Source organism: Histoplasma capsulatum, assembly GCF_000150115.1.
Source record: "Histoplasma capsulatum G186AR genomic scaffold supercont2.12, whole genome shotgun sequence".
Taxonomy (NCBI): domain Eukaryota; kingdom Fungi; phylum Ascomycota; class Eurotiomycetes; order Onygenales; family Ajellomycetaceae; genus Histoplasma; species Histoplasma capsulatum.
Genome location: NW_025544812.1, coordinates 722,586 through 735,925, shown reverse-complemented (window position 1 = coordinate 735,925; position 13,340 = coordinate 722,586). Strand labels below are relative to the sequence as shown.

Below are 13,340 nucleotides of genomic sequence, written 5' to 3'. Positions count from 1 at the left end.
ATATTCTTCTCTATCAAATTCATCTACACTCTTATAATAGTGTTCTGCTATCTGCATTCATCTTCACAGTATACTATTTCTGAAATGTTTATAGCACACATTCACCAAGCTCTTGTTGTAATCATACATTGTCTAACTCAAAACAGTAAGACACTCTCACTTCACACACACAAGAATTTCTATCACAACAACATCATCTTATCACTAATCATATCACATTCACAACTATTTCATTCTATTTATTTGCTCACACCTCTTCATTCAATCTCTTCTGTCTTGTTTTCAATTGTTCTATACATCTATTCTATTCTATCAAATCATCTAACTTCTTCTGTTCTATAATATAGCATCTGATTATTACAGTTTATATTATTCTAGTTACATTGACTGATCTACTGATAAGTTTTTATTGATTAAATTTTGTTAAAAGCTAATTTAACTGCAAATCAATGACTCTTGCAGTTGCTAATTATTGCTAGCTTCTACTTCTTATTATCAGAGTGTATATCTGATTTGTGATTATTCAAGCTTCTCTTTCAATAGCTCTCTCTTATGTAATTTTACTTCTATTGAGAAGATTACATCTGACAATATTATAAAGATCAGATGTAATAATAATAATATAGATATCTCAATTAATAATAAAAATATAAGCAAAGCAGTTGACAAGATCACTGATGCAGATATGAGCAGTGATAGTAGTATTTATAATAATAATATAATAACAGATGTCTTCATATTATCTTCTGTTGCTGTTTTCTCTGTCTCTATTTATATCTCTGTCTTCTCTACTGTCTCTATCTTTTCTGCTGTTTCTGTTTTTCTCACTGTCTGTGCTTTCTCTACTGTCTCTGATTCTATCTCTTCTACTTACATCAATTCTTCTCTCTTCTTTCATACTGATTTCTCACTTTTATTCATCCTCTTAGAGATATTGTGTATCTTCAGTGACTCTCTTTTTTATCTCTTATATTCTTCTTCTATACTTACTACTTCTGAAAAAATGTATTTTCATACACAAATTTTGTATAATATAATCTGTTTTGCTAGCTATTCATCAGTTATATCTCTTACTTGAAGCAAGTATAAAATATTTAGCAATTTTATATATTTCAGAGAAAATACTATCATTTAAACAGATTGTACTGAGTGTATACAATATCTTCTTCTTTGTTTATGAATTTTATTTTGACTTGTTGTAGATGAAATTGTTCAGAGTTTTTATATCATTGAAATTATAACAGATGAAAATCTCTGCATTATATTTATTTACATCAGCTTTTATATTACTTTTTTATCTTCATACACTTTCAGCTTATTGAATGAATACTATTGTTCTTTATATTGATATATAACTTTCAAACTGATCATTTATAGAAAGAATATATGTGTGCAGAGTAGTTCAAACAATAATGTAGCACTTTTTTATACTTGAGATAAATATACATCTGTTTCTTGTGTGAATTGTGTGTGTGACAAAGACTCATTTCAATTTTGCATTCTGTCTTCTGTATATAATTATTCTATTGACTACTTTCATCTCTATTACAATTGTTTGTGAAGCTTCAAAAGAAGTTTCTATTCTTTTGATAAATATACACTCTTTTCTTTGTATTATAATGACTGCTAATACTTCATAATCACTTTAAATATCACTCTGTATACATCTATTGCTGCTCTTATCTTCAATTTTCTTGCAATTTATTCATTCTTCTTCACTCTCACTTCTACTTCTATTTTTTCTTTTCTTTCTTCACTTTCTGTCAGATAAATATTCATCACTTATTTTTATAGAGACTCAGATACTCACTTCATCACTTTATCTACTTCTATCTTACTCTTTCTCACTCTAATTGATTTTTCTCTGTATATATATTTTCATCATTTTATTGAGCTTTCTGTAAATCTTTTCATTGAAGATATCAAATCAGTATATCAGACTCTTTATAAAATGAAGATATACTCTGCACTTCTACATACTCATCTTGAGATTTTGAAATTCTTAATATAGATTGAGTTTTAATTTTTATTGTATATAAATTGTTTCTGAGAATATTGAGCTTGAGTATTTTGTTGATATACATCTTTTTCTTTTTCTTTATTTTATAATATTTTTATATTTTTAGAAATTGAGTGAAGCTTTTATAATAATCACTAGAGCTGTATATAAATAGATTTTTTTTCTGACTTCTTTTTTCTCTTTCTTTTCTTTTTATCTGATATCAATCTTATGCAATCTTTTATCAGTTCTATGCTTTGATAATCAGATGTAACAGATTTTATATTTTTCAATAAGAATATTCTGTCTCTATGTATTATACTGTCTCTCTTTATAAACTCAGATAACTACAGTAAATAATTCATTGAAACTAATCTCATCTAATTTCTGAGTATTCTCAGATGCTAAATTGATTTAATTCAGTGTGTTTACTGACATTTCTGATAATTCATTCTCTGAAATCTTTATATTCAAACTAATATAGACAGTTGAATTCTCATCTAAATCTTTTTTATTCTTGCAATTTGACTTATATATTAATTGACTGTCTCAAGCTCATCTCTGACTGCATTGCATCTGCTATCTATATCATAATATTATACAGTCAGCAACAGTCTCATCACTTATCAGTGTATGCTGTATACTCACTTTTTCTATTTTCTTTTATTTCTTTTTAATTATTGTGAAAAGATCTGAGTAAGTGATACTGTTCAGTTTATAAATATTGATGATTTCTCTAACTTTTCAGAGCTTTTCTATTATAAATTCTCTTTTCTTCAATACTGATGATAGTGCTGTAGATGATTACAGCTTATTTGAATCTTCTGCTTTTATCTCTATAAAATAAGAGTTATTAATGAGATTGTGTAGAACTTACTTCTCTGATTTCTTCAAAGTGTACTAGTATATTTCAAAAAAATATGATTTGAGGATTTTGTACAGCTCAAACTATCTTAATTGAAACTTCTCAGATCTCTCATTGCATACAAAAACTCAAATACTCACTATAAGATTTGTTTCTTTTACTAGTAAGTTTTATATTCTTTTCAATTATATGATGTGATTGAGCAGTAATTTGTTTGCTTTTGCTCAGATATAGCTAACTTCTCTCACTTTTATTTTTATATTTATAATCACTATCTTCTTCTCTATCTGCTTCTGTGTATTCTCTGAAATACACAGATGTACTTTATAGAGTAGATAGAATAGCAAATACTTTGAAACTGCATATTAATAAACTCATATTGTGAATAATATTTATTCAAAATATTCATTTTATAATTTTATAAGCTTTCTCACTAGATATTTCATCAGTATACTGTCTAGTATTCTGTTTAAATGTTTGATTTTTTTATTTATATAAGAGTAATAGAGTATTGTTATATGATGTTTTGTCTGCAACTGTTTGACAAAGTGTCTCACAGCTTCTTTCATAAGATTTGCTTCATTATCTATTAATATCTCACAGAGTATACTATAGTTAATATAGATATTATTATATAGAAACTTAGCAATGATTTCCTCTGTCACTTCTAACACTGCTTGCATAATTGATCACTCTGTGATGTAATTAACTACTGTTATTATTCAGTAATTCTCATTTAATATCTGTGATAATACCTCTATAAGATCTATTCTTCAATATTCAAACAGCTTAATCATACTTTCTATCTGATGTTATGCTCTTTTATACTTCAATTCTTATCTTACATTCTTAGAGACTTGACAGTTCAGATATTCTTGTATATATATCTGAATATCTTTCTTTATATTTGATCAGTATATTCAATCTTTCAGAATATCTAAGAGTTCTGAACTTCTCAAATAACTAAACTTTTTATACATACAACTCATCAGATTTCATTGAAACTGAGACTCAAGATATAATATTTCAGTGTAATTAAAATCACAGTAGAGTACAACATCTTTCTTCAACTTTATAAGCTTGAATTTTGAAAGCATTTCTTCTACTATCTTTGCTAAATATTTATCATTCAATACACTTTCATCTCTCAAATGAATGATTATAGCTTTCAATTACTCTGTTTTATTATAATTTTTCAATGCTGTCAGTGTAAACTCTCTCTGCACTGTATTTACTGAATCTTCTCTTATAAAGTTAAATCTACAACTTATAGTATCTGATACAATAATATTCAACTCTTTTCAGTATTTGATTTGAAGATCATATATCTGAAACTCTGATATTCATTATATCAGTCACTTAGAGAGTTTAATTATTATTTATAAATAAATAAAGCTTTCATGATCAGTGATCACCATTGTTATATACTCATTATTGATATATCAATTTTATAGATCTAGTATATACTTGATTATTAGAAGCTTCTTCTTATACACAGAATAGTTAAGCTCTGTATCTGATAGCTTTCAGTCATTATATACTACTGAGTGTAATTTATCATTCTTCTTCACTTGTAAGAGAGAGTACTCAATGGCTCATTCTGATATATCTGTTTCAATTGTAAAGAGTTTTGTATAATTCAGTTGAACAAGCACTGAGAATGTTATTATATACTTTCTTAATTTCAGAAAGATCTCTTTGCAGAAGATATTTCAGATAATTGAATAAAATTTCTTCTTATACAGCTCAGTATCTGTCTTCTTAAGAAGATTCAATAATGAAGCTGTGATTTATATAAAGTTCTTCACAAATCTTCTGTAGTATAATACCAGTCTCAGAAATTGATGTATATAATATATATTTTTAGATTTCAGTCATTTCACAATAATCTTCATCTTTTCAGAAATTGAATATATACAACCCTCTTTCATGAGATATTCTACAAACTTCAACTTCTTTGTATCAAATATATATTTTAATGATTTAGTATAGAGTTTGTACTCTGTCAGAGTTGTAAGCATCTAATCTATATATTGTAGATACTTTTTATATAAATTTAAAAAGATCAAGATATTATCAAAATATATGAGACACAATCAGTCATTCTGTTTAGTGAGAATTATATTCATTATTATTTGAAAGATTGCAGAGGTATTTATAAGCCTTATTAATATTATAAGAAATTTAAATTTTCTTCATTGAGTGTTAAATACTGTTTTGAGCACTGACAGTTCATCTACACAAATCTGTCAATATTCTATAAGTAAGTCAATCTTCATCAGATATCAGATATTCTCTATTATATCTAATTATTGCTGAATTTATAACAGTAAATATTCATTCTTTACAGTGAACTTATTAAGCATCTGATAATTGATGTATATATATCATTCTTCATTCAGTTTCTTAGTAAATAGAACTGAGAAGCCTTATATACTAGAGAATAATTATATAAGATCTCTCTTCAATAATTCTTCTATCTGCTGCTGTAGTTTCTCAAGATGTATTTACAATAGAGAATATATATTGCAATTTATTGATTTCATATTCTCTGTATCAATTTCATGAATGAATTCTCTTTCAGATGATAGAGAAGATAAAAGATTTATTTGAAAGATCTTTTTATACTTTTCAAACAGTATCTTCATATATTTTTCATTTTTAGAGTCTTTTGCAGATGATAATTCCTCTATCTTAAATTCTCTTATAATGTATAGAATACTCTGAGTTGAAGATTTATACAGTGCTTATTTTACTTGATATTGAGTGATGAAATTCAAGTCTTCTGTCTCTGATATACAGAATCTGCATCTCATATTCATAAGTAGTATTATATAAACTTGATTCTTACAATCTGTCAACTGCAGATGATATATATATCAATAAATTCTGAAATTATACTTCTGAAATCAATCAAGCTTCAAGATCAGATTATATTCTATATCTGAAAATATATATACTCAGATACAGCAAAATTATTTCTTAAAATACAAGAACATCTTTATTCTTGTAGATGAGATAAGATATTGATTATTTGAAAGCTTTATTTATTTAGATTCCTTTATTCATTGTATATCAGACAATCTTATTAGTATATAATTATTAATATACTTCATTGAAACATCTATATTCAATAATACTTTCACTGCTATTTCTCTTTTCTGTCTCAGATACTCTTTATATATCAGTGTATATAATTCTACAGTATTTAGATATTTATCTGCTTCTTCTTCTGCACTTACCTCTTCATCAATTTTATCTTTAACTTTTATAGAATTCAGAGAATCATCTAGTGCAGATAATTTATTCACTTTGAAGATCTTCAGTAGTTGATTAGTAAATATCTCTGACTCTACTGATCTGTCTAATTTTTTGATTTTTTGTTCTGCAGATGACTTCAATAATCTTTTGTAAGTAGAGTCTTATATACTTACTCTACTGTCTATAGTTGTGAATTAAGACACTTTTATTTAATGTATAGCTTAGATATCAAGCCATGTATAAATATCTACAAATAGAATAATATTGAAAGCTTCTGATTCATCACAAAATAATACAAGCTGAAATAAATGTAGTATAATACAAAATCCTCTTCTTGCTTGTATTTCATAAAGTGTTCATAATACTTATCTTTAGTATTCAATTTTTTGAAATTATATAGAATTCATCTTACAAAATCATCTCATATCTGCAGTAGCTTATACTTGTCAGATATTTCTGTATTCATTTTCTCAGCTATTATTCAAAAAAATCTAGCTGTTTCTCTAAGAATAGATGCTGTGTATAAAATCTGCTGTAATTCAGTGGATTGTCATTCTGTAAGCTCATACTTTATATAATAATGGAAATGCATACAACTCAATCAGTTAAGAGCAGTATTATTCTTATATTTATTATTAAAATATAATAGATTAGATAGATTATCTGACTTAATATATTCTATAATGAGTAATGTATTCTTTAGAAGCACTGTTTATATTGTATATACTGAGTCAGAGTCATTTACTGAAGTATTAATATTGAGTGAGCTAGTTAAGTTACACAGTGAAATCTCAAAAGTCACTGAGTATTCAGTTTTATAATATATGTGTTTCAGTTCTCAGCAAAGATCAGTCATCTGAGTGTCTTATTCATTTTTAATGTTTACTAAGCTATCTACAAAATTTATAGCATCTGCTACTTGTTATTGAATAACTTCTGTATACTGATATTTCTTCTGCACTTCAAGCTTTATCTGATAAAGATTATACATTGCTAGAATCTCTTTCAATAAGATATTACAGATGAGAAGTTTATCATTCTCAGATGTAAGAGCTGCTGCTCTATATACTGCTTCTTATAGATCTTTGAGAACTAGTTGCATTTTCTGTGATTCAAGTACAAGAGATGAGTGTTGATTGTAGATATTCATAATAATTATCATCAATCATACACTTTTCTCTGTATCTTAAGAATATCATTTTTATGAAGTGATTTCTTGATGATATTCTCTTGATTGTACAACTGACTGATATCTTCTTCTTAAACTTACAAATAGAATGATTCTTTGAATCATCATTCATCTCTACACCATCTTTCTATACTCTCAGCTTGCTTTATATTTTGAGATGAGTTATCTACTACTGATATTGCAATTGAAAGTATTTCAACTTCATCACTTGTTTGTACAATTGAGTCCTCAAGTGTAGAGATGACCACACTGACATGATAACTACAACTCATATCATAGATGAAATTATCATGCCCTCAGAAGTGTATGCTCTCTTTGGTTTAGACATACTATCAGATGTGATTCAAAGATTGCTTAAGCTTCCCAAAGCTTCTAAGCTTTGCAGCTCTTCTTATATGAAATAACTAGTGCAGTAGTGTATGCCATCCTTGATAATAGAGGGTGGCATACACCCCGGAAGAATAATAAACCGAAATTACTACATCTCTGTGTAGACATTGGTGGAACAGACAATATTCTGAATATTAATCTCTGAGATATAGAGAGAGAATAGAGCATATGGATTTGTTGAATTGATATTGAATAGATTGGTTGTTGGAGGCTGCTGTAGAGATTGCATAGGATTGAATTTAATACTCTCTAGAGGTGGAATGGATGCCAAAAGTGAACTGAGAGATTGTTTTCACTTTGCATCTGTTTTTATACTATCTAATAAAAAATATCAGTTAATCTGATTAAAAGAAGCATTGGAGAATTGGAAATCACCTGTAGAATTCATATTGCTATCCCAGAGTGGACAGAGTGGATAAATTATGATGAGAAGGTTCCAAGATTGCAGAATGTGTCAAGCAGAAAATATGAGAGTGTGGATCTTGTATCAACAAATCAGATTACATAGAATTTAGTATGAGAAATTATTGGTTGGTACTTCTGAACTAACAGCTTAGTTATTACACTAATTGTATTGCGCTAATTGTGCCTAGTGGCCAGACGAAGGGATAAAAGGGCAGCGAACTTAACTATGCGCCCAGTTGTGATTTGTCCCGGCCATGATGGGAAAAAGCATCACACCCGGAATGTAAACGGGGTACAAATACCATCAAACGCCCCCCCTCGATCGATGAGTGTGTGGTGCCAAGACCATCATTTTGGCATCAAAGGGGCCCAGCTTCAGCCGTCCCAGCACAAATGGTAATTGATTAGTAGGAAAAATAGGTTATGATTTCGAGGGATGAAACTGCTAGAGTAGCAGGGTGTATGGGCACGCTTGCACGCTATTTGTTTACTTCGTATTCTAATCTAATCAAGAGAGAGACATCAAAACTCTAACTATCTATCTAGATAAACAGAGGATAACGGATATTATCTATGTCTCTGTACAAACCCGCCTCAAGTCCCTCAACCTCCCTTCTATAGTTAACATTATCTACAAAACACATTACATGATAATAAATACTAGTACATCAGAGGGAAAAAGTAAAAATCACAACCTCCCCTGTCTCACCTGCACCCAAACTCCATACGCCTCCGCACAAACAACCTTCCTCTTAACCCACTCCAGCTGACCCTTCCCCCTCCCTTCCCCCGCCTCTTCCTCCTGCACAAGCTGACCCTGCATGCAAAACTTCCTCCCATCCCTCGCCACACACCACGCCTTCACAACAGCCATGCCAGGAGCCCGCACGGGCTTCCGATAGCGAACGTCGAGCTGCGCCGTATATAGACGCGCGCGCTCCACGCTCTCATTCTCGTCGTAGCCCGGGATGTGCACCGAGACAGCCATGGACATGACTTCATCGAGTAGGGTAGCAACGACGCCGCCATGCGCTGTGTTTACATGGCCGTTTAAGCCCGGCGTGCCGAGAGCGAAGAGCGTGAAGAGGTCGACTTTCCCTGAATGGATGGGCGTCGGTTTGGGTGCATCAGGGCCCGTGGCAGGAGGCGGGAAGCGGATGTATGGCGGCTTTGGCGGTGGTGTGTCTGGATGTGTTTTGCGCAGGGTGAGGCAGTAAGGGATTGTGGTCGGTGAGCCGATTGTGTGGGCAATGAAGGCATCTTCACCGGTTGAGGGGTCAGAAGTTCTGGAGGATGTTTTTATAGCGGTGTGGGTGGCCAGGCTTAGGAAACTGGAGGTCCAAGGGTCGGATTGGAAGTGCTTGAGGGTTTGCGCGGGGACTGCATAAACAGGAGGGTTCATGGGAGTAGAGGAGGAGGAGGACATGGCGCTGTTCGTTAAGGTTCTTTATTTATTTATCCCGCGCGCCTGGACGGGGCGGGCATCGTGCTGGCGAGATGAGAGGGATATTGATTAATTGGCGGATTGGAACATGCCTGGGAACAAATGTATGAACGAGAGGAGAGCAAACAGGAGTATATCCACCAACCTAAAAATCTTTTGTATTTCTCTCATTTTGCTTCCACCACAACCAGGCACACCGTGATGTAAGAAAATCAAGCCCGAACAGACCTCGGCATTTTTGATTCAGGAGTTCGGGAGTTTAGTCAGAGCCAGCTTCGACGGGCGTGGTTAGAACTCCAACCAGGGTTCAAAGCTGAACAAAGCCGAGCGGGGTTCACGACCCATCATATTTTAAGCCACTAGCCAATTTCCCACTCCCTTTTCCTCTCGAGAAGATCATGATGAGCTGAGATGGGATGAGATGGGATGGGATGGGATGGTGCATTTATACATAGCACAGTTGATCCGATCTCGCAATTTGCCAAGACCGACCTTGTTCATCTGGGGGCTTAGTAATACAACCCTAGGCGCAGTTTCAATAAACAACAGAGCCACACCAAGGGGGCATATCCAAGATTATCTGTCCAAGAGTAATGCAAATGGACGGGGCAATGACTTTTTTCAAGAATAGAGAGCAGATACAGATTTGCTGCTTTCTGGGGAAGCAGTAGTATACAACACCAAGAAAATCAACCACATTTAACGGAATTCTAATAACGTGTGGGCATCTCCCGGACTTTCCCACTTCGGATGAGCTTCAACGGCATCAAGACGATGTTCAAAGGTATCCTGTGATTTTCAGACGGCATGCTATAGCAGATGGCCATGGCTACATCTCACAATCAACATTGGATGCTAACCAAACAAAAAAAAAGGCAAACAGAAACCTATTGGCAGTGGCATGTATTAAATAGTTACCAGTGAACTAGTCTATCTGCTCATTTAGCCATGGATCCTCAAGCAGTTCCTTCGCTGTCTTTCTATCTTCTGGTCGCCATTGAAGCATCCCTCTCATAAAAACTAGAAACATTTCTTTATTTCTTCCCTCAAGAAACTCTTCTGATTCTTCCAAACTTGCTTGGGGTATCTCTATGTCATGCTTCCACCGTCCTGTGAAAGTCTTTGATAAGCCTATCACATCTGCTAGATACTCTCATGGAAATAGAGATAACACATACCATCTTCAGTAAAAAATTCAAGGCTCCGCTTTCCACGCTTGAGCATATCTAAGGGAGGCGGCCCCAGAATGCCAATCACCTCAGCAAGATGTGCACGGGTGGAATACCCTTTCCAATCAGGATCATTGCCACGGAACATGTGCTTGCCCTCAAACAAGTCCCAAATCTGATTTTCCCCACTCATTAGTAACCTCAAAGGAGCATGATGAAGTGGGGAGAATAAAGAGTAAAAACATACCATGACACCAACATTCCATATATCAATTGGGTAGCTCCATTCAGTTTTCAGCATCACTTCTGGAGATCTGTAAACATTGGGCTGTGCATCATGATTTCTCCTCTCATCTCCTCGTACAGCTGAACCAAAATCACTGAGGACTACCCGGCCAAATATCTTTGGTAATTCAAAGCGTCGGGAAGCATACACTGGTATCCCATTGATAAACTTTCGCGGTGAAGGGTTCTCCATTTCAGCTTTTGTAAAGCTTTCAAGGATCGCTCTGTCCTTTATTTCTTGAAGAATGTTATCACCCTTGATGTCTAATAAGGCTCTGGGTTAGCAGTTGTACTTTTGAGAAAATGATGTACTTCTCACCTGTATGAACAAGCTTGCATTCAGTATGGAGGTAGTCAAGTGCAAGAAAAACTTGTATAAGACCAGCTCTGAGTAGATCCTCAGTAAACCGATGATTGGGATTGCGATAGAGGAGATCCTTGAAACTCTCCCACATGGGTTTCTGAACAAGACAGTGATGGTCACCTTCGGAATGAGGAATGGTGAACACATCTAGAGCCTTTCTCACATGGGCATAACTAGGATGTGATGGATTTTGTTGATTCAGATACTTATAGATCTGAAACTCTTCCTGATTAGCTTTGTCACGCGTATATATCTTCACTGTCGCGTATTTATGACCTCTGGTTGCGTTAGCCTGCCATAGTTGAATATAAGCGGGAGCTGAATTACTCAAGATCACGAGCGAGCCATACGGTGGAGGTAACCCCAAATCCCAATTTACCGATGATCTGGTATCTGGAACTCAAGACATCTCCAATGTTGATAGGATAATATTGTCCTTTCTTGAACGCTTCAAATCGTTCCTCTTCAAGTTCAGACCCACTGACCGTTTCGAAGCCACTGGTTGGAAAACACAAGGGAGGGGAGGGAACTCTTCGAAAGGTGGCCTTGGCCCATCGCAGGAGAGAAGTCATGATGAGAGCACGGAGGAGCAAAGTGGGATGGATGTGTTTGATCAAAGCGGGGAAGGGAAATGGAGGGCGACGGCAGTTGGTTAACTAACAACACTGTTTATATAATATTCATTAATAACTATCGGTAGGTTCTAAGAGATCAGCAATTAACTTTGAATATAAGAGTTTGCTATCTTATTCCATATATATCAATATATACTTCATTGCCAACCACTGTGTTTGCAGCTACCAGTGAGCATATTACTAATTTTGAGTATGGGTGTGGTTTAGTAGCACGAAGATAGCTTTGGCACTGTTGGCTCCAACCTTGAGCCCGGGCGCCTCGGCAAAATCCTGTAACCCAGGTTCGGTCGTCGATAACCCTCAGCTATTGTGAGCCATGCAATGGCGACTCCAACACTGTTGTGGGCCGGCGTTGGTGACCGCTACCGCGAGCGTTCAGGGTGCTTGGACGTTTTGAATAGGGTTTCTGCAGAGATGCAGAATTGGAACAACGCAGAGAGCGCAAAATTGAGGAATTGATCGCTGAATCGAATCGATAGGCGGGCCGGACCGGACGCTAAAGAACGAACACAGTCTCCCCATAGAAGAAGCAAAAAAAGAAAGAAAGAAAAAAAAAAACGAGAGAATAATCGCACCGAGGAGTTACCAAAAGAACCGTGCGAGCGCCGAGGGGACAAGGCTCCTCATTTCCTAGAGAATGAACAGTGGAGATGAAGGCCTGACGGATACTGACAGGATACAGACCCTGGCGGTTTCACCTTTGCCCTCATCACATTTGCTTGAGGGGCAAACCACAGGCTAGAGAGGTGGCTGGGGCGTGGAAACCGGGGCTTGACCAAAGTCGCGCTATTCACTCCTGCTAAATGACATATGACAGGTTGTTGGCACAATCAATTTCCCCAATGTTGGGTGAAATTTCTTGGGTTTTGTTGAGTTGGGGCGGGTAACGCTGCGGACGTTGTTAAAATGGATTGATAGGACGCCAGCAGAGAGAATACACTCCGCCAAGGATAAATGAGAACTTTGCTGCATTCTTTCTCATTCTTCTGAAGAGCAAACTCACTGAGGCTTCTTGCGGTCAGCGGGAAAAGAGGAAAAATCGCCTGGAATCTAACCGCGGTGTAACTGTGTCATGGTCTAATTGGCAGATACAAGCCGGCCCAAACAGAATTGTATGGCAGCACAAGTCACTCTCCGCCGGCACTACAGCTACCTAGGGAACCCGCAAATGTCCCCATTGGGCAACAATTAGCCGGGGGGCAATTTGGTTTCTGATTCTTCAGTCAACTATGTAACTAGTTAGTCGACTAGTTCTTGATGATTTTATCATTTATTTATCCTTCCTTCCGCAGCTTCACTTTTGCCTGTTTGGGTTTTCCATTTCCACTTTCTCC

General features: G+C 34.7%; 2 protein-coding genes across 2 annotated transcripts; both read right to left on the bottom strand.

Annotated features, from left to right (window-relative positions):
• Positions 1–8,797: 8,797 nt before the first annotated feature.
• Positions 8,798–9,535, bottom strand: HCBG_07577 (thioesterase; the record flags this gene model as incomplete). Its single annotated transcript, XM_045434626.1, has 1 exon — positions 8,798–9,535. One exon carries the CDS (start codon positions 9,533–9,535, stop codon positions 8,798–8,800), a length of 738 nt encoding a protein of 245 aa, XP_045284833.1.
• Positions 9,536–10,478: 943 nt separating this feature from the next.
• Positions 10,479–11,943, bottom strand: HCBG_07576 (protein kinase; the record flags this gene model as incomplete). The annotated part of the gene is made up of 5 exons (XM_045434625.1): positions 10,479–10,663; positions 10,732–10,897; positions 10,970–11,271; positions 11,327–11,649; positions 11,699–11,943. The coding sequence occupies 5 exons, from the start codon at positions 11,941–11,943 to the stop codon at positions 10,479–10,481; spliced, it is 1,221 nt and encodes a 406-aa protein (XP_045284832.1).
• Between the last annotated feature and the right edge of the window lie 1,397 nt (positions 11,944–13,340).